Below are 27,282 nucleotides of genomic sequence, written 5' to 3'. Positions count from 1 at the left end.
CAAATGACGTTTAGGGACTTCCGGGAGGCCGTGCTGCGACGACTCCACCCACGATGAGGTGGTACTCAGTTGTAATGGAAAGTAACCTAAACCAAGTCGAGTCGAGCCAAGTAGGTGCTTGTAGAAAAGTGCCTTTAGAAATGTCCTCATATTTGAAAGAACAGCAGTTTTATTCAATGAAGAACATTAAAGTAATCAGAAATCCAGTCTAGACATCATTAATGTGGTAAATGACTATTGTAGCTGTAAACAGCTGATTTTTAATGGAATATCTCCATAGGGGTACAGAGGAACATTTCCAGCAACCATCACTCCTGTGTTCTAATGCTACATTGTGTTAGCTAATGCTGTTGAAAGGCTAATTGATGATTACAAAAATCTTGTTCAATTATGTTAGCACATGAATAAAGGTGTGAGTTTTCATGGAAAACATGAAATTGTCTGACCTCAAACTTTTGAACAGTAGTGTATGTATGTCACACAACAGTGTTGATCATTTCAAACAAGTTTTCATAGCAAATACTGTGGAAAAATACAGTTCAATAATCTTACAGTTACTGCTGTCGGGTTCCTTCCCTCTTAAAAGATAATTATTTCTCAATAATGATGCCTGTAACCACAAAGCTGAGGTGTGTTTTCTAATAAAAAACAGATGGAAATACTGGAAGCAGTGAGCAGCGGTTTGAAACTTCCTTGTGGAGCCATTCATGCATCTTTAATCTGTGCTTCGATCAGATATTGACTTCATCTCTGACACTTACAGTCTGTAGTTTCTATTTTCCACCTAAAGAAATGCTTTCCTGCTGGAGCTGCCTGGACGTGGCATTGTGCTTCTCTGTAAGGTTATGTGTACGTGTCTCTGTGGGATTAAATGACATAATCTCTGGACCATTACCATGAGGCTTTGACCTCAGGATGCTGAGATTATCCGCTGATGGTTGTGGCTCCAGACAGAATCAGCTAGCATCTAATATCGCCACACAGGACACGCCTGTGTACGCTTTTAAATGAAGCTGAGCTTATTTCCTGCTTTGTACCTGCCTGTGGCCAAGAAAGGATCTTCTGGTGCTTTCATTTTGGGTCTAAGAATACACAATCTCATTTAAAGCTCTGTGGGTTTATAGGCTTGTTAACACGGCTTTCATTTGGATTTTAGTTCTCTTTTCCCCACAGCTCTCTGCAATGTAGATTTAATTTTCCTTTAGATGGCAGTGGTGCTTCATTAATTCAGCTCATCCACCACCTAAATGCTCTCAAGTATAGGCAGAAATAAGCTTTTATATTACTCCTGTATTTTATTCTATAAAAATTAATGGTCTATATTTGCACTTTGTGTTAGAAGGAAACTTTGCTACACAGATGGGATTTATTTTATGCATTTTACCAATTTATCTTCAGAAAAGTTAATTCCAGAAGTGTTTTTAATGCATGCACCTATCATGACAGTGATTACATAACACTGCCAAACGCACTGTAATTGCAACTATTCATGCATGGAACTGCTTATGCTTGGAGGGATTACTGAACAGGAATACATACTGAACAGGAATACATGGGCCTCAGGAGAAGGAGCTTCTAATAGCAAGTTCTTGTTGGAAAGTGCATCAAACAGCTACAAATAGATGCAGTATGCAATAACACAAAATGACTAAAAAGAGACACAAAACAACTACAAAGAGATGCCAAATTACACACAGTGACTAACGAGAGATGCAAAATGACTTAAAAATGAGGCAGAACCATCAAAGCGGAGATGCAAATCACGACAAAGAGATGCAAAATGACAGATAATGGCCACAGAGGGCCCAACATGACAATGAAGAGATGCAGAATGACCTAAAACAGAAGGAAAATGACTACAAAGAGATACAGAATGACCACAGAAGGATATCTAAAGACTATGAAGGGATGCAAAGCCAACAGTGAGATGCAACCGACTCCAAGGAGATAAAAAACGACTGCTGAGGGATGCAAAATGATTACAAGGAGATGCAAAAGCACCAAAAAACTCTGCTAAGTGACCAAAAAGCGATGCAAAATGATTACAAAGACGCACAACATGACCTCTGGGGGACACAAAATGAATATGAAGAGATGCAAAACAACCAAAAAGAGGTGCAAATGAACATAGAGATGCAAAAAAAGAGAAAAAGAGGCACAATATAACTACAACAAGACACAAAATGACAAAAAACAGAGTGACATCAAATGGCTTTGAAGAAAAAAATACCAAGGAGGCGAATGACTACATAAGGATAGAAAATGAGTACAAAAAGATGCAAAATGACTACAAAGAGCTTTAAAGAGACAAAAAAGAGAGACAGAATGACCACAGGCATGACAAATGACTACAAAGAGACACAAAATGACCACAAAGATGCAAAATAGCTGCAAAGAGTTGAAAAAGGACAACAGAGATACAAAATGATGTCAGAGACGCAAAATGACCAAGAGATTAAAAAATTACCACAAAGAGGCGCAAAACCACTACAAAAAGACATTAAACTTAAAAAAAAAGCAAATTGAACACAAAGAGATGCAAAAAAGAAAATAAGATGCAAAATGACTACGATGAGATACAAAACGACTACAAAGTGCTGTGAAATTACAAGAAGATGCAGAATTAGCTCAAATAGATGCAAAATGACAACAAAAATGCAAAATTACCCGGAAAAGATGAAAAGGGGCTACAAAGAGACTCAAAATGACCACAAAGACATTAAAAAATGACCACAAAAAGGTGCAAAACAACTATACAAAGACATTAAACCTCCAAAAAAGATGCAAAATGGCCATAAACCGATGGAAAAAAGAAAAAGTGATGCAAAATTACCATGGAGAGAATATAAAAAAATCCCGAAAAATCAAAACACCTACAAAGAAATGGAAATGAACAGACAAAAGAAAAATAGAGCAGAAAGACACAGTTTTACCATAAAGAAATACAAAATAACCGGAAATAGATAATAGTGATGCAAAATGATGGCGCGTTGTGCAGCCATTACACCCGCCATGTTGGATTCTTCATCGTTCATCAGCGTTCTTTGTTTATTTGATAAATAACTTCTAGTTTTATCAGGGCAACATTTTTTGGAGTAAAAGAATAAGAAGTCGAGAAAAAAAGATAAACCTCAGAGGAATACTGAATTTCCACTTTTAAAGGCGGCAGCTGGACTCCAACTGCCAGTTTCAGCGAAGTAAGCTAACGGAAATTAGCCGGTAATGCATATTTAAGTACTATTTAAAAAGAAGTTGCAGCTTTGGTGAATTAGTTTAGTGGAAAATAATGCCAATACTTCCAACAGCCTGGCTGGGGTTTATAAATTTAACCGTCACCGAGCCTCTCCCTCCATCTGGGGGCGCTCCGGCTCCATTTTCCACCGGCAGCCACGCAAGCTAACCGGCTAGCTTAGCTCGTCCCGCCGGCTCTTGAAATTCCTGTGGCGGAGCTTCCTGGCGTGGCCGGTAGAGAGGGATGGAAGACAGCAGCCACTGCAGGAAGAGCCGAGAAACCTGAGCACCACAGGGAGAGAGAGGGAGACTCGGACACACAGCCACTAGAACCGCAAAGCCTCGGACAGAAGACGGCCATTACGGCTGGTGGAAGCATGCTGGGAGCTGGGGAGACTCGATCCGCAAGACGCCGACACAGCCGGGGGTAGGCGCTTGGAGCTCGGACGGAAACCAGGCACGGAGCCGCTCTCATCTGCGGTGTGTCGGATCGACTCCCACCCTCACATAGACACACATACACAGGAGGCACAAAAAAGCAGCAGTCGCCGGCTGGAAGGCGATATCCAAGGACCGGGACTGTTTGGAGGCAAGACACCGAGCGATGCGACTGTGTGGCCCGGCACAGAGACGGACGGAGAGCATGGATAGATAGCGTTTATGTAACCTGCATTTATCTTTAACGTCCTACATTTTTCACTTGAAGCTTTTGTTGTCCATTTTTTTCTTCTTATTCTCCCAAGTGTCCCTGAGGATTATACGGTGCTTGGGAGTGCGCTTTAGTTGTGCGCCAATGCATCAAATTTAATAGTTTTCACACAAGGAGGGTGTTGGATTGTGGACGCCGAAGAAGGAGTTGCGGACCGGGTCACTGCGGTACAATCTACAGGCAGAACCCCTCTACGGAACCACCATGGCTGGGTTCATACCGGGGCTGCTGCCCACCAACCACAACCAGGAGAAGGAGTTTGCACAGGCGTACGAGGATGTGCTGGAGAGATATAAAGGTAAAAGAAGTGCAAAAACCTTTAATATTCTGCAGGAAATTAGATCAACATACCCCAATGCAAAATATCACCTCCTCCTGATGATGTATGCAGATTTTATGCACATAAATACACAGTGAAGGTTGAATTCTCACATCCAACACAACATAAACAGTCCACTTTCTCCCGAGCATCCGAGACTCTTCATGTCTCCCTCAGGGAACAGCACAGGAATACTGAGATGAAAGGAAAAAAGCTCAAACTTCATATTTCTGAAAGTTTATCTGTGGGCAGCCGGCCCAGTTTCATAATCTGGATTGTTTCATTGTTGATATGTTGGATAAACACAGCAGGGCCTCCAGCTCTGCCACATTGTTGGCCTCCATCAGTTTTCTGGACCGGCTTGTTGCAAATTACACGCCCTGCTTTCCTTGTAATCGCTTGTGTTGCTTTTCAGACACCAGAGGAAGCAGTTTTATGAAGTTCACCCCCCTCCTGCCCGCCAGGAATTTTCTCCCCACATGGCCTCATGTTTCGCCTTGTGTTTGCTGTTTGTCCTGTAAATATCAAGGCTCTGCTCCATCTGCAAGTCAGTGGAAAGGCTGCCTCTGATGGGGTTTTAAAACAGCAAACTAAGCGACGCTTATTGGGCAGATCTCTGTCTGAGAGCGTCTGGTATTGTTACCCCCTGCAGCAGTGGCCTTACCACCGGCACTGAGACCTGCTATTTTATAATCCCAGTGACAGGGGCACTTTAAAAATGAATGCCTCTACTGGAACTGACTGGGAGGGGGGTGGAGAGGATGGGGAGGATGGGGGTGCTGACAGCCAGTAGACTTGGGTCACATCTGTGGTGCTGGCACTGATGAAAAGGAGGCAGTTTTTAATTATTGATTATTATAATGAAACAAAACTCCTCGGGGTTTGGGACTTGGCGTCTGTGTGCTGCAGTCAAATAGAGGGAAAATGTGGAGGAGTTTTATATGATCAGGTCTAATCCAACATCTTTACAGCACAACCTGTCTTACCACAGATAAAGAAATCTGTTGGGAGATGGTTTCAGTGACTGTTTGTAGCATCTGCCGTGGCAGCACTGTTGTGGTTTCAAGCCTGTGAAATAAGCTGTCTGTTGAAGGAAAATGAAACCAGGCAGACTTATATTTTAGAATATATCTGAGCTGTAATATTCAAATTCAAGGTCACAGTAAACTTTATTGTCAATATGTCCACATGTGCAGTACATGCAGAGAAATTGAAATGCCCACAGTGCACAAAAAAGAAGAATACCAAAGAATACAAAGACAAAATATGAATATATGCAGATGTCTTCTGTATCTTCTATGTGTCTTTTTGGTCCAAATTTTTTTCTTTTTGCTGCAGCAGGACATTCACTTGGGTCATATCAAGATTAAAATGAAAGAAAAGTGTGTTAAATTCAGTTTACAACCCCTTCCTTTTGATATTTTTTAACTTTCTGGCACTCCTGTTTATTGTTTGATGTAACAGAATACACTCAAGATTGATGAAACCAATGCTATATGACGTAGATCTGTATTTTATTGATACACCAGTGTTTCAATTCAGGTGACTAGTGTTAATGGGGAGTTTAATGCTTATATGAATAGTCTGAATGTTAAACTTACTCAGGATTGGTGTTAAATCTCCTGTTTTCTCACACACACAAAGCACTGTACATCCAGAATAAGTTCATAGCGGCAGAGCTTCAACCCATTTCTTAGCCTGCAGCGAGCAATTGCAGCGAACAATTGTTCTCCATTATAGCAGCTTTTTGTCGATTCACTGTTCAGTTTTATCCGCAAGCAGGAAGCGTTTACCTTGATAAATAAATAAGGCGTTAGAGATGCTTCTTCCAATGAAAGAGGTGATTAAAGGAAGGGCAGCATAAGTATATTGATTCAAGCAGAGCTGGACATTGGCCTCCTGGGCCTTTTCACCTATCAGAAATCTCAATGCATAACAGCCTGAAAGTCCCAAACAGGTCGTACGTCAGGATATTTCAACTCTGGTTCAGTTGACAATCACACACCCACCACCGGTCCTTTATCTGACAGGTGGGATCAGTGTATAGGGAACTGTGGGTTTCAATGATGAGTTAATTGTCCACTAATTTGCATATTGATTAACTGATGTGAGTATTTTTTTAAAGAAAAAAAAAGTCAAAATTGCCTGATTGTAGCCTCTTAAATTAGAATACATTCTGTTTCTCCTCCTCTTCTTTATGAATGTCTTTGGGTTGTGGATAAAACAAAACATTTGAAAACATTTTCTTGAGCTTTTGGAAACATTGATCAATATTTTTCACCATTTTCCGACCTTTTATTGACCAAAGCACAAATCAGTGAACTGAAAAAATAGTCAGCAGATTAGTAAACAGTGATTAGATGCCATACTTCATTAAAACAAGCACATCCGCTACAGGAATAACAGGATCTGTCTAATTCTTCTCTCCTTTTATACTCAGATATTAATTTTTCATATTTCACAAACCATTCATGCAGTTTCTTTGAAATAAGCCAAGAAACCTTGAATAGTTTTCACTTCTTTGAAACTCCTGTGACTCTGCTCTTTTGCTTTAGTGCTGCTGCATGTAATTTCTGCAGCCCAAGATAAATTTAATGATCAGTTAGTGTAATTTAAACTGATGGAAAAGTTAAGAATATTAAACTCTTGGTAATTCTGTTTTTGTGATGCATGATAGATGAACATTAAGGCTGCCATCTGACTCAGAATGGACCTTTGGGGGGTGACTTTTTATATCTATAAGCTTAATTGGTCTGTGCCAAGTAAAGGTCACGAGTCTCTGTTGCCTTATTTGACAGATATATTAATTTTCCTTCTTATTTCTGACCATTTGAGGAGCAAAAATATCAGTTATGCTTGCGTATGTGAAACATCAAGAAGCAAAACTAGTGATAGTGATGAGTTTGTAAATAGGTCAGTTTCTTGTAGCGTTCATACGGTGTGGATCTGGTACAGTTTGTCCGGCAGGTGTGGAAATTGTTATTGACTTGATCGGACAACTTTTAACCCCAAGCGATCTCTGTGGAACCAGGATATCCTCAGATCGATGTGTGTTTTCAGACGGTGTAGAGCTGCAGGTTTTGGACTTCTGGGTTTTGTCAGACATCATAGTCCAGCTCATCTCCTTTTGTCAGTGCAGTAATGAGGCTGTAACTCTATATGCTCCGTCCACTGTCCTCTAGAGTCAGTCCACCACAGTAGGACTTGTGCTCCTGAATGTCACTGTCAAGTCATGTTGTATTCTTTAAAATGACAATAGCGTGTTTACTGTCTTGACTGATATCAAGTTTGCTTCTTTCATTCATTCTTTCACTTTGACGTATGGAATTCTTTCTCTTTCTTACCTTCGTCTCCTGATTTCTGGGATTGTAGTGCATCAAATTTCTGTAAAAATCCAGCCGAATTTGAAGATTAAGGCTCTATAATACAGTAAAAACTATAAAATCCAAGCTTTTTTGAAGCTACAAACAAGAATAACTGTGAATAGCAGGCTGCTGTAAAAACTAATCAAAACGTTTTCGCACAGCAATTTACAAAGCACTGTTTAGAGAACGACTTCATTCAGGCAGCTCAGAATATTATTGATAACTTTACTCTCATTCCCTAACATAGTCATTTTAATTTTTTTTCCTTTTTTACAATAAGTACATTTTTTTCTTGGTTTCTAATATATATTTGATAAACTACAATTAGCAATGCATTGTTGCCTTTGACTAAATGTTTTCGATTCATTAAAGTATAACTTTTCTTATCTTTTATTCTTTTCTTCTATCTTTTATAGTGTTGTATACATTTTTAAATTGAGTTCTCAGTTCTGGATCATTAATGTTAAAGACGCATTGTTTTGCACTTTAACGAGAGAAAGTGATACAAGTTACAGGTAGCTATAGTTTATGTTGATTAAAGTGGCAACTACATATGAAAACAGTATATTATTAGAAAGTGTAGCTACAATATTAAACAGTAAACCTCATATTATACTTTGGAGTACACTCAATCATAAAAAAATTAACTGAAATACTGTAAAAATTAGGTAAGAATTCCCAGTATTTTGATTTAATTTTACAGGTACATTAGTTGCAGTGTGATTTTAATGTTCTTTTGACCCCGTAAATGGCTGTACATATGTATATGTAAGGTTAAAATACTTTGTCAGCTGTGTGTGAGTCACTTGTAGCAGTTGTTGGGAAGAATAGGCTCAGAAATGGGAACTTGGCATCCTGCTGGAGGCATCACTTCACTGAAACTGGAGGTCGACACTTGATCCGGTTTAAATCATTCACGAGGCTGGTGGGGTGTTTGTGTGCGTTCGTGCTCATGTGTGTAACTGCTGTGTCACAATGGCAGGATATGTAAAATGGTGATTGGGTCACTTATGGAAAAACACTGGAACCCAACTCAGAAAACACCACGAGTCAGTGGAAAAGCAGATGGTTTCAGGAATATTGACAGCAACATTTGAACATTATGTTTACTGAAGCAGCACCATAATTATGATGTAGGAAGCAGCACTGTGTGTGTTTCTGCTCCTCTATTTCTTTAATAATCCTAATTAGACAAGTATAATAACTTAAGCTTAAGAACAGCTTTAAAGCTCCATATTCATTAACACGTGGCAGGTACGGCGCCGTGAAAATAAGTTCAGAGCCAAATATAAGCCAGGAAACCTGTAAGGAAACCGAACAATCAGACAGTTTAGAGGAACAAGAAAGTCAGGAAGCCCACAGCCATGAATCTGCCCTTTACAAATATAGACACTGGAAAATAAGAGACAAATTTTTGCAAGCAAGTTAACTCTTGAATTAAAAGACAAATTTACAAAAAGAGCCAAAACTACACCATTTATCAGAGCTGGAAACAGTAAAACAGAAAACATAGGAACAATTTTTTCCAATTTTTGTCAGATAAATACTCAGAAATTGAACTTTTCTTCTAGCCATGTTTGTGCTCACATATCGAAGAAGGTATGAAACTATTTAGACAACAAATATAGAACATATTTGAGCAATAAAATGAATGCAGCTTGTCTTAAAGATGGCATCCAGAGGGGCAAATTGTCAACAAGTTATTGGAAGATACCCTCAGCATGGTGAAACATCTTTATAGAGTTTATGTGCAGTCGGGGGAAAAAAATCTGTAGTGACTGTAAAAATACAACCAGCAAAATATCTATAATATGTAGAGTTCACTTTTTTTTTCCCCTTTATTGTTAACGACTGTGGACAAAATGTTGTGCAGGTTGATTGTAATTTTCTTTACATTTTTGCAAAATATGTCATCAAAACCACTTCTTTATTAGGAGCCATGGTTGTTATATTGCACAAAGACTTTTTGAATTATGTTTATGTCTAGTCATGTGTGTGCTATTTCTATAGACGTGATGATCTTTTTATCATAAGTATGTACACTCAGAAACTGCTTCAGGTTCAGGGAGTTTAATTGTCAGTCAGTTTCTTGCCGAGAAATCGACTCAAATTTCATTTCCCTTTTGCCAAATGTTTTTTTTTAGTGTGGATGAAGTTGGGGGTTAAGAATACTGAGCCCTCTATAGACAGAGTGTGTGTTGGCGGCCTTAACATTGCTGCAGATCTTTGGCTGAGGTCAGCATCACAATGTTCTGTCTATAAACTTAACACCTCTAACTCATCAGAGCCAACTCCTGTCCACTCAGTTCTGATGCTGCCCTCCCAGTGTGTTTCTGTGTGTGTTTGTGTTTCTGTATGTGTTTGTGTTTCTGTGTGTGTGGACTGTCTGAGCTGGTATGCGACGGTGAAGTCTCTTTGGCTTTTTCTGCCCATCAGGATTAATGTTTTACTCTACTGTGCAGAGTCACACATGAGTTCTCTGTTAATGTAATCAGCGCTGACATTCACAGTCACACATATACAGCAGTGACCCACACAGTCCACTAAGTCTGACAGGCACAATTTGGCTCTTAAGATGCTGCTACACTTGACACAACATTCACACTGGGGCATTTTCACAAGTATTACAGCAGATTTGCACCCCAGTAAGCTGAGTTTTTCATCTTTTTCATTGTGGCCTGCAAACCATATTCCCTGGTGTTGAGAGCCAGAGCTCAGTTGCAAAAAATAATAATTTTGTTATCAATAGAGCTGCATATTGCTGTCTCAACATATTCCTGTTGCCTGTGAAATTACAGATAGTGAGTAGGTAGCAACAAAATGTCTTGTTTCAGCAATAATCCAAAACAAGCTATATGAAAAGTGACTCAATCTGTCATAAAGAGTTTATTTTTTGTGGCTGGAATGATTACCGATCTAATTGTTCTGAGCTCTAATACAGCTGCAGTCTAGAGGTTGACTGGTTGTTGATTTGCTCCTTTTTCATGACATTTTCATTTGTCAAACAATCACTAGTGTTACTTTCGTAAAGACAAAAGCGTGAAATTAACAACCTTCCGGGATTAATCGATTATATTTTAAGAGTTATAGACTAACAATTAGCAGCTCCAGTTTTATCAACTTTGAACTCGCTCAACCTAATGGAAGCTGCTAGGTCTAACTTAATCAACATTTACAGATCTATACTAACAAAGAAGTCATTGGTCTGGCTGCCTTTTGTTTCAACTAATGGCCAAAAAGTTGCAAAACAGCAATTTGCATACCATAGTTCAACATCCAACCTGGCAGATTATCTTATAACAGCAGCTAACTAGCAAGTCTGTGTTATATTTCTCAGTAGGTCACCAGCTCATATAGTTATATGTCCAGAAATCATATATGGGCAGCTGGTTGTTGTTATCACGACAGTATAAAATAGTCAGGTAGAAATGATTTATTATGCTCAAAATATCAGCTTTTTTATGGATATAGAACTCATTTAGACTGGTAAGGCTAGCAGCACTGTGCTCAATTAGGTAGTCTAGAAATAATACGCAGGTTTTCCCTGACGAGTTCATTCGACTTAGCTTTTCTCTGTCCTATTTAATACTGATATTGGTATCCAGTTCTGTATTTTTAGTGGAAAATGTCAATCTAAAGTCTGAAAAAGATCTCAGTGCTGGTTATTTATGTGCTCACTGTGATCCAGCACATCAATATAGCTCCTTAGACATGTTAACCTGGTAGTTTTTGATTACACTTCCTTGAAATCTTAAATATAGATGCCAAAATTTGATAAAGCAGTAACACAAAGTCAGTATCAGATGATAGTAATTTAAGAACCAGTTCCATTGAAGCTCATACAGTTCAGGCAGCTCTGTCGTTGTTGCTAACTCTGACTTTACACTCAGAGGTCATAGAAACACACAGGGAGTGCACCGAGTGTCAGGAAGGGCTTGGACTTAAGTGTTTGCTGACGTCCCACATTTTCATGGAATACAGGAAGTGTCAGACCATCGCTCCCTGTCTCTCCAGATCTGTTTGTACCTGCCTCTGTGATTCTCGACATGCTGCGAACAATCAGAGGAGGCTTCTCTATCTACCTCCTGAATCTGCTGCTGTTATGTCATCTTGAACTCAGCCACTCTGCCAGTGTAGCGCTTCTGAACTGACGTGACCCCATTAGAGGTAAAATTAGACCTCGAAATGTCAAGATTAGAGGCCAGACAAAGTGGTGAAAATTGTATTTTAAACTGGAAAGAGAAGAAGGCTGACATTGAGAGAGGAGAGGCAGGCTGGGAGCTATCGGCCAGTCCCACAGTCAGATCATTACAGCTGGATTTTTCCATTTGGCCTAGTTTTTCCTTCCCAACTCCCTCGATCCTGGTCTCCTCTCACGGTAGATCTCTACCCGCAAGAACCAAACCTCCTCCTCCATCTCCACTTCCATCTCAACACAACCTCTCTCTCTGTCTCAGATTATAATATGGTTCAAATCTTTACTAATACCTCTCATCTGTAGCTGTTTAATTGAACAGTAACACACGTTACTGTTTTAAGACCTCAGTGAAGAAGCTTTTCTTCATCTGGTGGATTGTACATGTTCTAGTATTTAATGTCTCTGCTGCTAACATCGGTTTCATTTGGCTCCTTTCCCTCTCATCTTTTCATTCGTTGGTATTGATTTTTCCTCCCCTGCCTCCACCCTCCTTCTCTTCTGCCTTTTCTTCACATTCTCACTTGCTTATTTCATTACCTCCTAATTATTTCGCTCTGTCTCTATCCTCCTCTGTCCCCGCCTCCTCCTCTCCATCCTCCCCCACCCGCCTTCCCGTCTCTTGACGCTGCTTCCTGTTTAGTCACATTCTCCAGCAGCACCTGACTGTGTCGGCAGGAAAAGCCAACGCTGTCAGAGCTGCGGCAGGCAAAACCAAACGCTGACCGAGCCAGAAAGCCTGCGCTGCTGATTATAGATGGAAAGGGAAGAGGAGGGGGCAATCAAATGTTCCCACAGCTATGAGCACCGCCAGGAGGCATTTACACCCTGCTGGGACAAAACGGTTGTTATTAATGCAATGAGAATATAGCTCATAAATATGTGAGATGTCTTTAATGTAAAGGCCTCATCATATATATAGATTTATATAACAAAGGAAACATTTAATAGACATTCAGGTTTATTAAAGTGCTTAAATTACATGGAGAATATGAAGACAAAGGATTTTAACCCTCTAAAACCCAAGCATTTTCTGGGATTTTTTTTTTTACTCACTGTGGGCTCGTTTTTCACTGTAATATGAAGTCCTTTGTTTCTGTGGAATCGACATAACCATGAATAGAAGTAGCGAGAACTCTAAATGTCTGACAGGGTATAATGCCATGGATCATTAAAAAGAAAACATGAAAGTCGATTTCTTCCATTATTTATTTTGCAAAAATGGAATTAACATGTACAGCATTTTTCCAAATGCCCACAAGTGTTTCCAGTGCAAGAAAAAAACCTGAACTCTACACGCTGTAAATATTTTACCAGTTTGTACAACCTCTACAATCGATAGCACATCAGCTCTGGAAAAATATTTCACCATGCCGAATGTGTCAGACAACTTGCTCCTCTGTATACCATTTTTAAACCATGCTGCATTTATTTTGCATATCATTTTAAGTATGTTGTACTTTGCACTCTAATTTACTTAACATTTCCCAATAGAGCTGCATGTTACAGGATTGGTTCAAGGGTCATCAAAAAAGTTAAAAATCTGACTATTTTCTCAGTTTTACATTTTCTAGTATTAATACCATGAATTTCAAACCTGCCAGCGGTTTTTACAGTTCACTGGGTTAAATCCAGTTTTAAAAAAATCCATAGTTATGCCACTGACAGCAAGAGAAAGCGAAAGATAAAGACATGAGCATCTTGGTAGGTTTTCAGATCCCTTTTAAAGTTAACATACATAGCCACAGTTGGAGGGTGAGATTGTTGTTGAGATGGTATCAGACATATTTACAGTGAGTTAGTGCAAAATAAATGACAGGACAGAATCTAAACAGAAAAAGAATTTAGTTACAGTGGAGCTGCTGCCATGTGTTCAGCCCGAAAAAAGAAAAATACTGCAGTGTCAAAATGAGATCCCTCTGGCTCTCTCCTGCATTCTCCACATTTTATCTTCACATGCAGTAAATCTGTCGCTGTGACGTCTCTCCTCCCTTCTCTTCCCCACATCTCCCCCTCTTTTTACTGTTCGCAGCAGTTCTCCCCTCTGTAGCCTTCAAGGTTCTTACATAAGCAGCACCCGGCTGATTTTTAGTAAATTAATCAATGAGCTTCATTGTGAATTCGTGTGTGTGTATGGAGGGAGAAAATTGAGTTGAATGGTCGTAAGGGCTGCAGCCACTGAGTGTGAACTATTTGTATAAATGTGTGTGCATATTCGTGTGTTTGTTTGGAAACAGTGAGCCTCTCTTCTCCCAGCAGCACACAGGGCCTGTATTCATGACAGACTGTAACGACTGTGTGGCCGCCACACATATTTTAAAATTTTTTTTTAATTTCCAATGCTGCGTGACAATTTGTCTAAGCAGACGTTTGTCCCGTCTCTGTCGACGTTTCCTGGATGCTTAGTTTAAAGAAAAAGTGGGAGGAATCTGACTGTGTGTCCATTCATTTAAAGGAAGTGAAAATAGAACATCAGTGGATGTCGCCGTGCATGGTATCGCTGTGTCAGTGTGACTTGAATGGATAATAAAGCTCCACAAGGAAACAGAAAGAGGAACTCTGCCATTGCTTTGACCTCTGTGACACACAAACACACACACGGCTCAGACTGTGTCCACACACAGCTGGGTTAATGTGAAAACTCAGCTTTACTCCCCGTTTTGACCTTCAACACACACCAAGCCAGCATTTTCCAACATGCTGTCAAGTGCAGATACATGTAACCTTAAATTTTAAGATGGGAGGGTAAATCTGTGATCCTGCCAAACCCTGACAGTTGTGGTGACAATGAACAGCAGAACAGAGTTTTAACAGGCCACCGTGCAGCATCAGAGGACTATATAGCCTGTAAAGCAGGATTTTGGGTTGGCGAGGAACTTTATACTTAACCCTGTGCTGTAAGGGAAAAATGTGTTATGGTTAGAAAAAAAAACAGGAAGGGTGCCTCAAAAAATAGGAAAAAAGTGTAAATAATGGCTAAAATCTGTAAAATGACATTTTTTAGAGGATTTAATTTGTAGAAAGAATGATCATACAGGTACAGATTTTTGAATATTTTACATGTTAACTGCAAAAAAGGACAAAACTGTACATATTGCCTTTTTTTGCAGTCAATGTGTAAATTTTTTTTCTGCAATTTTTCTAGATATTCTCTGTAATTTTACAAAAATACTGTTGAAAAATATTCACAAATTTTTAGTCCTTAATATACATACTTTTTCTTTCAAACAATGGAAAATATCTCTAAAAATGTATATTTTTTGCTGATTTATATGCAGTGAAAAAATGCGTAGTTTTATGGTCAAACCCTGTAAAAGAACAATTTATCGTTTGGAAACAATGCAGATTTTTGATGTGAACGCTATTGACAGTTTTGGCATTTATTTATTTACTTATTTTACAGTTAACTAGAAAATTAAAACATGTTTTTCAGTGATTTAACAAACAGGGAAACATGTGTAAAATGACAGTATATTGTTAAAAAAAAAAAACTTCTAACAACTGTAAAATTATAAAAGCATATATATATTTTGCAGTTTAGCCTGACTGTGGTTGTTAGGTTTAGTGAAGCCAGATAACATAAATATACCCCTTGGGCGTGTTGGACCTGCTTCCAAGTTAGCTGTGAAGCTGTTTTGTTGTTTGTTTAGTTGTAATTTTTAGTTTTAGCCGAGTCATTGCGCAAAAAGTCTCATCTGTGTTGGTAAATTCTAGTTGTTGCTGCTGTAACGGTGTGAGGGGTGTAAAATGCAGTAGAGCTGTCAACATGAGGTAAGATGTGGGAGGGACGGTTAATGAATTAATCATGGATCCTGCTCTAAAAGCAATATAGGGGACAGTGGTTAGTTTGCATTGATTGCACACAGCTGCACTGGGCCCAGCACACACACACACACACACACACACACACACACACACACACATAGTTGGTCTGCAGCTCTGTCCCCTATAGGGCATCATCTTTCTGAAGGGTTCACTGCATCCCCTCATCTCGCCCATCTTCATTTCCCTGCCTTCACACTGGGATTTAGGTGTCTGTATTCAGAGAAATGCCGAAATATCCTTTTGCAAATCACAGATTAGCTTGTTCCCTTCTGTCTCAGTGTTCTGCCCTCTGAGGCTAAGCTAAGCTGCTGATGTCTTCCTGATCCTGCTCTTTCTTCTTTATCCAGAATTCATTACTCTTTTTATTCATATCTGTTCATATTTTGGATATACTCGACCCCCTCCGTTCCCTCTCCTTTGTGCTCTCACTTCTAATTTTCTAGAGAAGGCAGAATGCTGCTGGTGGTTCAGGAAGGTAAATCTATACCTCCTCTTGTCTCTCCATCATCCTGTCGTTCAGATAAACGTTACTCAATAAATCTATCCTGCTGAGAATGAAAGCATGTAGTAGAGAGGTGCAGCACAGTGCCTACTAGCACATCTTCAGACTACCCGTAGATTTGTAGTGATATAATCTGGAGTCTTTTTGGTGTGTTCCAGTTAGCTGAATGTAAGCTGAACTCTTACCAGGTTTTATCTGGAACATCCATGAACAGTTTGTACATACAAATTCATGCAGGTGAATAAAAAAAAACGCAAGAAAGAAACAAGAAAGTCATTAAAATGATAAATGTCGAAGTGCATTTGAAGCCCTCTTGGCTGCGCTTTTTTCTTTTTCTAAATCTCTGAGGTGCACATATCTTAAAGTCGGAGTAAGGAGGACAGCGTCGACGCCTCGAGCAGCTTATGTTGGAGTCTGACTATTTTAGAGTCACGCTGAGCTGTTGAATAGAAGAATGAAGAAGTTTGAACAAATGTCACTTTTTTAATAGGAAAAATAGTGCGAGAGAGAGCACTGTAAAAATAGAAATGCTAAGGTAAAAAAAGTTGTCATTGAAAATATGTAAAAGAAAAAAATGTGAAAATAATGATATTTTTAGCTGATTTAAATTTGCATTAAAAAAGTAAATTTGTGGTCACAAAAATTACAATTTGTAAAAATACAGATAAAAAAGTGTTTTTATGGGGATAATGTTTACAGTTTTAGACATTTTTACATTTTTTACTTTTCTACAGTCAACAGCTGAATTCATACTTTTTCAGTAACTTTAGTAGATATTATCTTTAATAAAACTGTTAAAATAATTATTTAAGATTATTGCATGCTTCATATGTTTTTGTTTAAAATAGCACCAAATATCTGTAAAATAATGCTATTTTTTGCTGATTTTAAATACAGGATAAATGTGTAATTTTAAGGTCAAAGTTATAAAGGAAATGTAAAAATGTAGATTTTTGATTTACGCAATATTTACCGTTTTGGCCCGTTTTTTTAATGATAAACATGTAAATTGAAACTTCTGATTTCATCAGTAAAACGGGGTATATCTGAAAAATAACAGTAAATTGTTAAAAAAAAAAATTATGGTTTACAAGTGCTACATTATGTTTGTTTTTCTCATTGTACATAGTGAGTGCTGCAGGACAAAGATTGTACTGAGGTGTTGATTTCCATTTGCAGTAAAATTGGATGTAGCCATAATGCTGTTAAGTGACTTGAATCTGAAGCCGGAAATAGTTTCTTTTAGAGCAGTATCTTGTTTCAGAGAAAAGAAGGAAGTTTATTTTATTAACTGTCAGAGGAGCCAGAAGTGAAGACGAGAGATATTTCTGCCGAACACACGCCCTTTTTATCCAGGCCTCCTAATGACTGTGTGAACTGTCAGCCCCATCGGATGGGACGTGAGTTGTGCGGTTAAATCCCGTGAGATGAAAGGATGTGCTCAGTGGCTGTGAGAGTCGACCTCGGCTTGTGGCTGCTGAGAGACGCAGGGTGACTTTTAATCTGCTCCAATTCCTTCAGCCTGTGACTCTCAGCTGACTGCACACTCACTGTGGGACACTGGGTCAAACACCGCACAGGTACATAACCAGGACTCACAGCAGGGAAGGTGGGCGCTGTCAGAGTCACAACACAGTGTGGGACGCACATTTATCACTGTCGTCTTACCTAATCAACAGCATGGGGATTTGCACTAACTACACTGTAAAAAAAGAAAACATAAAAAATCTTGCAAAAATCCTGTGAAATTATGGCAGCAGGCATGCCAGAAAAAATATTTTAAAAATGGTAGAATGCTGTAACTCTAAAAGCAGCGGAAAAAAGAGGAAAATATCTGTAAAATAATAAGAATTTTTGCTGATTTTAATACAGTGAAAGATTATAAAAGTTCACATCTCCACTAATAAAAATAGAGATTTTTGATGTGGTCATTATTTACAGTTTTGGCCTGTTTTATTTTTTAAAGTCAACATGTGAATAAAATATAAAATTTTTCCAGTAATTTTACTGGGTATTATATGTAACTAAACAAAATAGTGAAAATCTTTTTTAAAAAAGTTGTAAATTACATTGACAAATTGGCTAATTATTTACTATTTTCAATCCTTAATATATTTACTTTCCTTCTAAATAATGTCAGATATGTGTCACATAATATTACACTGGTCTACAAGCAAAATGCTTCCTGGATAAGAGTAGTGAAATTTTACCAACTTTTGGTCACTATTAAAGAAAAAATAAGTCAGAAGTGCCAATTAGCTATAGTTTTCAAGATACAGTATTAGGTCAAATTGTGAAATTTCTGGAAAATTAATGAGAAATCGAGTCCCATTTCAAATGGGAATATATTTCCCTAAGACATAATCGATTTCAAACAGTGATTCCAAACAAGAATACTATCATGTTGAATAGAAATTTGAATGAGCATCCTGTATTTGACACATTACTTGCAGAAAACCTGTGTCTTGAAAGTTAAGGTAATGTATTAATGTAGAGATATTTCTTGATCAGTAGCACGAGTTGACCTGTGGATTATAATTCCCATGCAGCCGTTTTCATAACTGAAAAGTTGCCAGGACCTCATATTTCTATGGAACTCTTATGTTTTTTAACTCTCGAAGCAGATATGCCTCGAAACTGTGTACACAATGCAGATAATTTCTGTTATATTTGTGGTGAGGTAACCTTTGCATTACAAAAGCAGACTCTAACAGCAATGGTGAGAAAAGCATACCATTTTTATTTTGGATGCAAAATAGGTGACCAGGACAAAAGCTGGGCCCCACATTATTGCTGTAACACGTGCATCAAATCTACGCCAGTGGCTCAACAAGAAAAGAAAATCTATGCCTTTTGCAGTTCCAATGATTTGACGTGAACCAACAGATCACACTACTGATTGTTATTTTTGTATGGTACCCCCAGTTGCAAGTGGTATTTCCAGAAAGAAAAAATGGACAGTGCAGTATCCAAATATTCCATCAGCTCTTCGCCCTGTGCCTCATGGAGAAGACCTACCAGTTCCTGATGCACCAGAATCTTACTCCTTAGACTCTGATGATGACCAAGATGATGATCAGGGTGCAGCTAGTCCTGAGCCATCAACATCAGCTGATCCAGACTTCAGGCCGTCACATTCCTCTCCTGAACCACACTTTATATCTCAGAGTGAACTGAATGACCTAGTCAGGGATTTGGAACTGCCTAAGAGTAAAGCAGAGCTGTTGGGCTCCAGGCTGCAACAATGGAATCTCCTGGAGAGTGATGTCAGGATCTCTAGCTTTCGTGATTGCCAAAAAGGTCTGGTTGAGTTTTTTCTGATGAAAGGTGATCTGGTTTACTGCAACGATATCAATGGCTTGATGTAAGCCCTTAGCATCACTCATGATCCAGATGAATGGACACTGTTTATCGATTCATCCAAAACAAGTCTTAAAGCAGTTTTACTCCACAATGGAAATGTTTTGCCATCCATTCCAGTTGGTCATGCCGTTCATATGAAGGAAACATACGAAAATATGAAACAGCTCTTAAGGTGTATAAAGTATGAGCAACATCAGTGGCAGATTTGTGGAGATTTGAAAGTGGTTGCACTCGTACTTGGGCTACAGGGTGGATATACAAAGTACTGCTGTTTTCTATGTGAATGGGACAGCCAAGCCAGGGAATCTCACTATGTTAGGAAAGACTGGCCGCTACGACAGTCCTTGGAGCCAGGAAAGAAAAATGTCCAACACTCACCCCTTGTTGAGCCCCAGCATTTGTGCAATAAAACTTTAACATTAAATATCTTGAAAAGAGTAGCCAACTAAGACGTTTAATGTTTGTTTTTCACTTAATTGTATCAAATTACATAAGATTTAGCAAGTTTTATCTCTGAAGCAGAGACTTCCCAAAATTTTGTAGACCAGTGTTATTTGCTGATTTAAATATGGTGTAAAAAGACCAAATTACCATTTGTAAAAATAGAGACTTTTTGTTATGTCCAAAAACGACTTATTATTATTATTATTTCCATCCTTATAAACTGCATTTTTAATATTATTACTCCCCCAAGCAATGGCGAACTAGTAATTATCGGCGTACATTTGTCTGTCTGTCTGTTAGTAACATTACTCAAAAGCAGACCGAGGGATTTGGATGAAATTTTCAGGGAAGGCCGGAAATAACATATGGACCACCTCATTAGATTTTTGTAATGATATGGCTTGTAGTCTGGATCCACAGATTTGTTAAAGATTTCTGTATCATTGCCAGATAGCTGCACAGCGTCACTGTAACTATGACAACAAGTGAACACTACATCAGCTGCCTGCTGACGATCACATGATTGCGATCCTACTAAAAATCCACCGCTGCGAACTTACCGGGACTTCTCCATCGGAAATCATACAAGGAACAATTGATTAAATTATGGGGGTGTTTCTGAGTCCCATTAATTCTCGCCACTACGTATTTGGGTCACGTGATTCGGTATCCATACATAACGTACACATGCATAGCACACGCCTGTGCTCAGCACAAGGTCATTTTGTTTGTGGGTACATCTGTGTTAAATGGACACATTCCATGTTGCCGTGATTTCTGCCACAAATTTTTTCAGTATTTCAGAATTTTCAACTAGGGGTCAACAGAGATGTGCTGATTATTAGTAATGAAGAAGCCTGATAACTGATATTTGGAACTGATATGCATTTACAGTATAAAATTAAATGTTGGTGTTAAAGTTTAAAATATCATAAATGTCAACACAAAACTTTATTGAAATGCCTTTTGTTTATTTAAGTTTCATTTGCTTAGTTAAAAGAAGACTTTACTAATGAGATATAACCAATCAGAAAAAAGACTTTAATTATTGCACAAAATGCTGCTTATCTGATCAAGTCGGCCAATAACTGGTGGTCCCCTCTTTTAAAGATGCCAAAGGGCAACTTGTGATGAGTATTTTTCAGCAAAGATGTTTGTAGAGCACTTTTTATCAGAACAATTCATCAGCATCAGTAATGAAAACTGTTGTTTGCGTCTGAGTGTATTTGTTTGTGTGAATTCAGAGCCTTTCTTTCTCCGTGCTGGACTGCAGCCTTTTCCCAGTGTATTACTTACAGTCCTCACCACATTAGCCTTCTCTGTTAATGTGTGTGTTTGCATGTATGTGCATGTGCTCGTGCATGTTGCTAGTGTGAGGATTTGCTATTCAAATCAGGCTGTGAGGGTAATCTGGTCCATCCTGGCGGGACGTCACACAGACAGCCCCCCAGCAGGGGCCACCAGGCCCTAATCCCATTCATCCACTTTACTACACCAACGCTGTGGCAGGGAACCAGGACCCCCCTGTCACTGTGGACCGCTCTGTTCCCTCACATCACTGCGGCGTCAGGCCTGTACCACTGAGGCTGCTGCCGCGGGGGGGTTACTGTGGTTCTTATGTAATTCAGCATGGCACTGACATCATGGAGTAGCCAGGCCTTTGATTGGATTCCTAGATGAAGATAACACTGATTGTCTTTCAGACAGATAATGTGGCTGTTTAACAGATGCTGCTAAGATAAACTGGAGTAAGTTGAGCCGCTTTAGCAGAGTCTTCTCACTCTTTACTGTAATGTTTCTGACAGCATGGCGGCTCAGTTCAAATTCATCCTCCACCTGCAGCCTTTTACAGAAAACACTGAGCTGCTGTGCTGGACTCTTTCACAGATTCCTCATCAGGCTGCAGCATTTTAAGTATCCGTCTTTACAGTGCAGAGCCGTTCAAAACCCCAACAATCCCCCTGTAAGCTTCTTGCCTTTTTTTGTGTCAGCAGCAATGTCCTCCTCCCACCTCTTCAGAGAACAGCAGGCTTTTTTAAGGTAGTATGGATAAAAACACAGCAGGTTTTATTAGTGGCTCTAGTGCTGCATGGCTATAGAGAAGATGAAAATCAGGATTACTATGGTCAATATTGAACTCTTAAATATATTCATTTTAGAGGCAATATATTTGTATTTCACTTTGATATTTAAGTAAAATGTGCCGGTTTCACTTCCATGTTGGGCTAACCTGAATTCAGAGCATCGCCTACAGACAGAATATAAATAGAACTGTACCCCAAACATCTGTGAACTGATGAACACTGTTGTTTACAGGTGTTCCCCAAATGCATCACAGGCAGCCTACCGTAGTTAACTAGGTGGCTGTGCACAGAGAAGCCTCTAGTCTCCACTCAGTTACTGCACTACAGCAGCTCAGACAAGTCTTTAACTAAAAATTCTGAAATCAGGTGTTCTTATGTCAGATTTACTCAAACTGAACCAGAGAAACATCAAACATGTTGTGAAAGAGTCATATTTTGACCCAAAGTGTAGTATTTTTCTTAACCTATCCAAGTCGTTTTGGTGCCTAATCTTAACCAAATTTCCAACATGTAGTTATCATTGAGCGTGATATTTTCTTAAACTTAACTACACAGTGTTGGTTCCAGAGTATGAGCAAACAGCGAGTGAAATCTGAAAGTAAACAAGGAATGAAAATGAAACCTAAATCAAAGGAATGATGGTAAAAGTCCCATTGCTGACTTTGTGCTTCCTCCTTATGCAGACTTTGTCACTCTATATTCCTTTCTTACTATGTCACAGTGTTACCTTTCCTTTTGTTTCAAAATGAAATGAAGTTTCTTTAAAAAGGTAACTGAGAATGCAGTGTAGTTGTACAGGAACATGTGTTTGGAGAGATACAGTTTGAGAGGGAAATACTATAGGATGGATTCCCAAGTACACTTCAGCTCTCTTACACTTTCACTGTCAGTATTCAGCTTCTGTTAAGAGTTTTTTCACCCTCTCATCTTCAGTTATGTGCCAGAAACCAAAATATCAGTTATTTTGACTCGTTAGCAAGTTTGTCTCACTGATTTTGTTTCAATAGAGCTCTTCAAGATTAACAGAAAAGTCCAAATTAATCAAATTCTAATGAAAAACGCTGCTCGAAACAGATAAAATACTTGGGCGGTTTCCCCAAATAGTCAGATAATTACTCATATTAACACACTCTGGTGGTGTTTTCACTCACTGTGGCAGCTACTGCAGTCTGTCTGTGTGGTCTTGACAGTGTAAAGACTTCTGATTCATCATCTTATTTTTATCAGGCCACCATGAAACCCCCATCATACCATTCTCTGTGTCCATTCATACTATTTCCAGTAACTCTGCTGCAAGGTATTTTCACATTTGAGTCCTTTTATGTCTCACTTCCATCTTTTTTCTTTTATTCCTCTCATGTCATTTTTCACACTCCTTTCCCTCCTCATCTCCCCTCCTCTTTATCTTTACTAGGTCGGCAGTCAGAGCCGCTGTTAATCTCTTGTAGCTACCTCTCTTAACAGGCTTTGCTCCTAATTGAGAAACTCTAAAATTACCATCCTGTGGGCATGGAAGTCTGTGTTAGCATGAGTATCACTCAGGGCCTGTGTTTTCATTTTCTGCCTGAACTGTTCAGAAACAGTGACTGTAGTGCCTCATTCACATTTAGCTGCTCTTTAGCAGATGGACCGTCCCCGCTGAGATAAAACATAATCAATCACAAATGTTCTTGATTGCATTTATTTTATTTTTTTCTTTTGATCTCCCACACAGCGTCAGGACATTATTAATCTCCTCTTTAATAGAACTCTTGTCCACTTTAACAGCATCGATCACGAGAACATTATCATCGCACTGACCTCATTAAGAACACGCACTCATTCGCTATTCATACCCAGAGAAGGATCAGATCGCATGTATTGATCCTGCTGAGTGTGTGTCGTGGGTCTCGCACAGTTTGAAGTCAGATCAGTCACTTTTGGGGCCTGGCAGTGATCAATCCGCTGGCACTACAGGGGAAGAGGCTGGAATAATTTCAGGGTAAACAGACTAGAGGCTAAATTCTTCTAGCAGAATTGAATAGAAATTGTAGGAATAACCATGCAAAAAAAGTCTGGATTGCAAATTAGAATCTTTTTTGATGTTCAGAAGCGCTTCGTCTTGTTTTTATAACATACACTACTGTTCAAAATTTTGGGGTACATAAAAATGTCCTTATTTTTGAAAGAAAAATATTCTTTTTCAATGCAGGCAACATAAAATGAATCAGAAATCCAGTCAAGACATTGTTAATGTGGTAAATGACTATTCTAGCTGGAAACGGCTGATTTTTAATGGAATATCTCCATGGGGTACAGAGGAACATTTCCAGCAACCATCACTCCTGTGTTCTAATGCTACATTGTGTTAGCTAATGGTGTTGAAAGGCTAATTAATGATTGGAAAACCCTTGTGCAATTATGTTAGCACATGAAAAAAAGTTTGAGTTGTCATGGAAAACGTGGAATAGCCTGAGTGACCCCAAAATTTTGAACAGTAGTGTATCTCTTTAACAAAGTAAGGTTATGCTGTTTTATTTAATCACTGAAAACACAATGCTTTAAAGTTTAGCCTATACTGCCCTGACAGATTGCCTTTATTCTGCATTTAATCTTCTATCAGATAAAACAGCTTATTCTTTTAGCCCGCTGGTTTCAGTTTTTATTGGATAGTCTGCACCTTAAACCTCTGAACCCCAAGCAGTTTCTGGAAGTTTTTTTGTCCTTGTCACATTTCTACTCACTGTGGGCTCATTTTTCACTGCAATATAAAATCCTGCCCATCTATGGAAACAGCACATCCATGGTGGAAGTAGAGAGAACTCAGTAGGACACAGTTATAAAGCCATCCGTCATGAAAAGGTTAAATTTCTTTGATTGTTTGTTTTACAAAAAAATGAAAAATTGTGGACTGAACATGTACAACATTGTCCAAGTGCCCACAGGTGTTACCAACACCAACAAATGCTGGCTTTGTTACTACTATAGGTATTTTACTACTTACATTTTAAATTTGTTTCCATACCCATTTCCTTTTAGCTGTCTAGACACAGCCTACAGTTCAACCTGAAAGTCACAGAATTTCTGTGACGTGAGTGTTGGTCACAGCTGAGTCACTAATGGCTTCGAGATTGCACCAAGGACTTCAGAATTTTTTAGTTTTTGCAGAACCTGGTTGTTGTACAGAGGCTTATTTTTAGCTAAATTTTAATTAAGACATGTAGAATAGAGTGATTTCAGTGAAATATCACGATTTCAGCTTAGATGTAGGTCATTTTATTAATGAAACTTAAAGTCACACATGACTGGTTCAAGGACCGAAAGTTAATAATCCAATTGTTCTCTCTGTTTTTGCAGTTTCTGACTGATAAATGGCATAATTTTGGTTCATAGGGTTAATGTCCTTAATTTCTATCACTGACATCACAATACATGCAAATTTCAGTTAATAGTGCCACAGCAGATTTGATTACTTAACCTTCTGTCAAATAAAAAAAAATCTTCTTCTTCCAGTTATATCCCATTGGTTTTAGTTTTTATTAGATGACCCTGTCCCGTAAATCAGCTGCTACCTAAGTGGGGTTGCAAGATGATTTATAGAAGTCAAACAAGTTTTTAGAAATGATTACAAACAGCATATTTTAGCCATAGTTGTCACAAAAAATAACTGTTAATTTTAAGCTCCTCCTGGGTTAGTTGGGTTGCAAGTGTCTAGCACTGTTATTGTGGAGGTGCAAAGTTCCTATTATTCTCAGACCAGTCTATCGCCTTTCAATAGGAAATCAGTCAATATATGGAAGCACAATGCTCTCTAAGTGGCATCCTATTAGTTTAAATGTCATTGCACTGCTCTAGTTAATCATATTTAGACTGTTTACATGTGTCTGTGTGTTTAAGGGAAGGTTTTAATATGATGACAGACGGATCAATCGTGGGTATTGACCTGTACAGGCACTGACTGGCTACCTTTGTTTGCCTGCATTTAATCAGTTTGACTTTGATTCTTGCCCTTGTTCACCAACAACCTTGGACGCCTGTTTTTCATGCAGCCACATGCTTACCTTTGCAGCATTAACGTGTGTGTGTCTGAGCTGACATGCCAACGTAAGGCCATATACATTGTCTGTGTGTGTGTGTGTGTGTGTGTGTGTGTGCGCGCATGTGTGCGTGTGTGTGCGTGTGTGAGATTATATATGTAAATGCACACATACATTTGTGCTGTTTTTAAGTGTGTCAGTGTGTGTGAGGTGACCTGCTCCATCTGTCAAAGGGTCTTTGCATCCTTTAATCACCACACTTCACCCACAGAGGCCTGAGAGCTGCCAGGATGGGGACCTCTGGTCTGTTTTAAACCCACCGTGGACGTCTTTGTTCTCCTTTAGCTGCAGTAGACGCACTGACTTTGTTCACTTTGATTCTTACTGATTTTTTTCGCCCGGCATTAGTCTTACAGTACTCTGGGCTACAACAGCTGATGGCCCAAAGATGCACATTTATATAGAATTCAAGTCACTAGATGGTTTCAGAAAAGTTATGAGTCTCCTACAAGAAAGAATAAAGACCATAGAAACTTAGAAAACACATTTTAAGATCGCATAGATAGTAAATTTTATTAGTGCCACAGTGAAGAAATTTGCAGGGTTCGAGTGGCCAAGGGTATAGTGCAAAATGTAGTGACATCAGTTTAAACATGCAAAATAAACAATAAATATACATATTTACACTGTAAAAAACATTCTGTTTAAAAATGCTCAAAATCAAGCAGCAAGGATGCCAGAAAAAATACATTAAAAACCAGTGGAATGCTGTAAAAATCAAACACTGTAAAAAAAAAAAAAAAAAAAAGTGAAAATAACAGCAAATTTTTGTAAAAGTAATCACATTTAAAACTGATTAAAATACGGTAAAACTATTTTTTATGGTCACACATTATAAACAAAAGAGTAACTGTTGATGTTGATATTATGTATAGTTTTTCCTTATTTATTTGTGTTAACAAGTAATTTATTATTTTTTTCTGGGATTGTACAATTTATGTTAATAAAAAAAAAGAAACCAGGGAAAAGCTGTAAAATAACAATTTAAAAAATTTTTAACCACTTTAATCCTTAATATGCATATTTTTTCCCCAAATAATGACAAATAACTAATATAGTAATATTTTTAGTGAATTTATATATAGCGTCATTTTCTGGTCACACAGGGTAAAAAAAAAAACCTAATTGCTAGTCATAAAAAAAAATCACAGTTTAAAAAGTTATTTACA

The 27,282-nt window shown here is 38.5% G+C and overlaps 1 protein-coding gene across 10 annotated transcripts in view; it reads left to right on the top strand.

Moving 5' to 3' along the window:
* The window catches only part of macf1a (microtubule actin crosslinking factor 1a), a 335,093-nt gene that overhangs the window by 34,533 nt on the left and 273,278 nt on the right, over positions 1-27,282 (top strand). The window contains exon 1 of one of the 10 annotated variants that reach the window (XM_055017583.1): positions 3,456-4,238. The exons of the other annotated variants lie outside the window; for them this stretch is intronic. Within the exon in view, the coding sequence (XP_054873558.1) occupies positions 4,145-4,238 (94 nt within the window). The 5' untranslated portion in view covers positions 3,456-4,144. Of the gene's footprint in view, positions 1-3,455; positions 4,239-27,282 lie in introns of those variants that run through there. 10 annotated transcript variants of the gene reach the window in all.

The sequence above is a fragment of the Amphiprion ocellaris genome, chromosome 15 (genome assembly GCF_022539595.1).
Source record: "Amphiprion ocellaris isolate individual 3 ecotype Okinawa chromosome 15, ASM2253959v1, whole genome shotgun sequence".
NCBI classification, from domain to species: Eukaryota; Metazoa; Chordata; class Actinopteri; family Pomacentridae; genus Amphiprion; species Amphiprion ocellaris.
The sequence above is the reverse complement of the archived record's forward strand: the minus strand, read 5'-3'. Positions and strand labels throughout refer to the sequence as shown.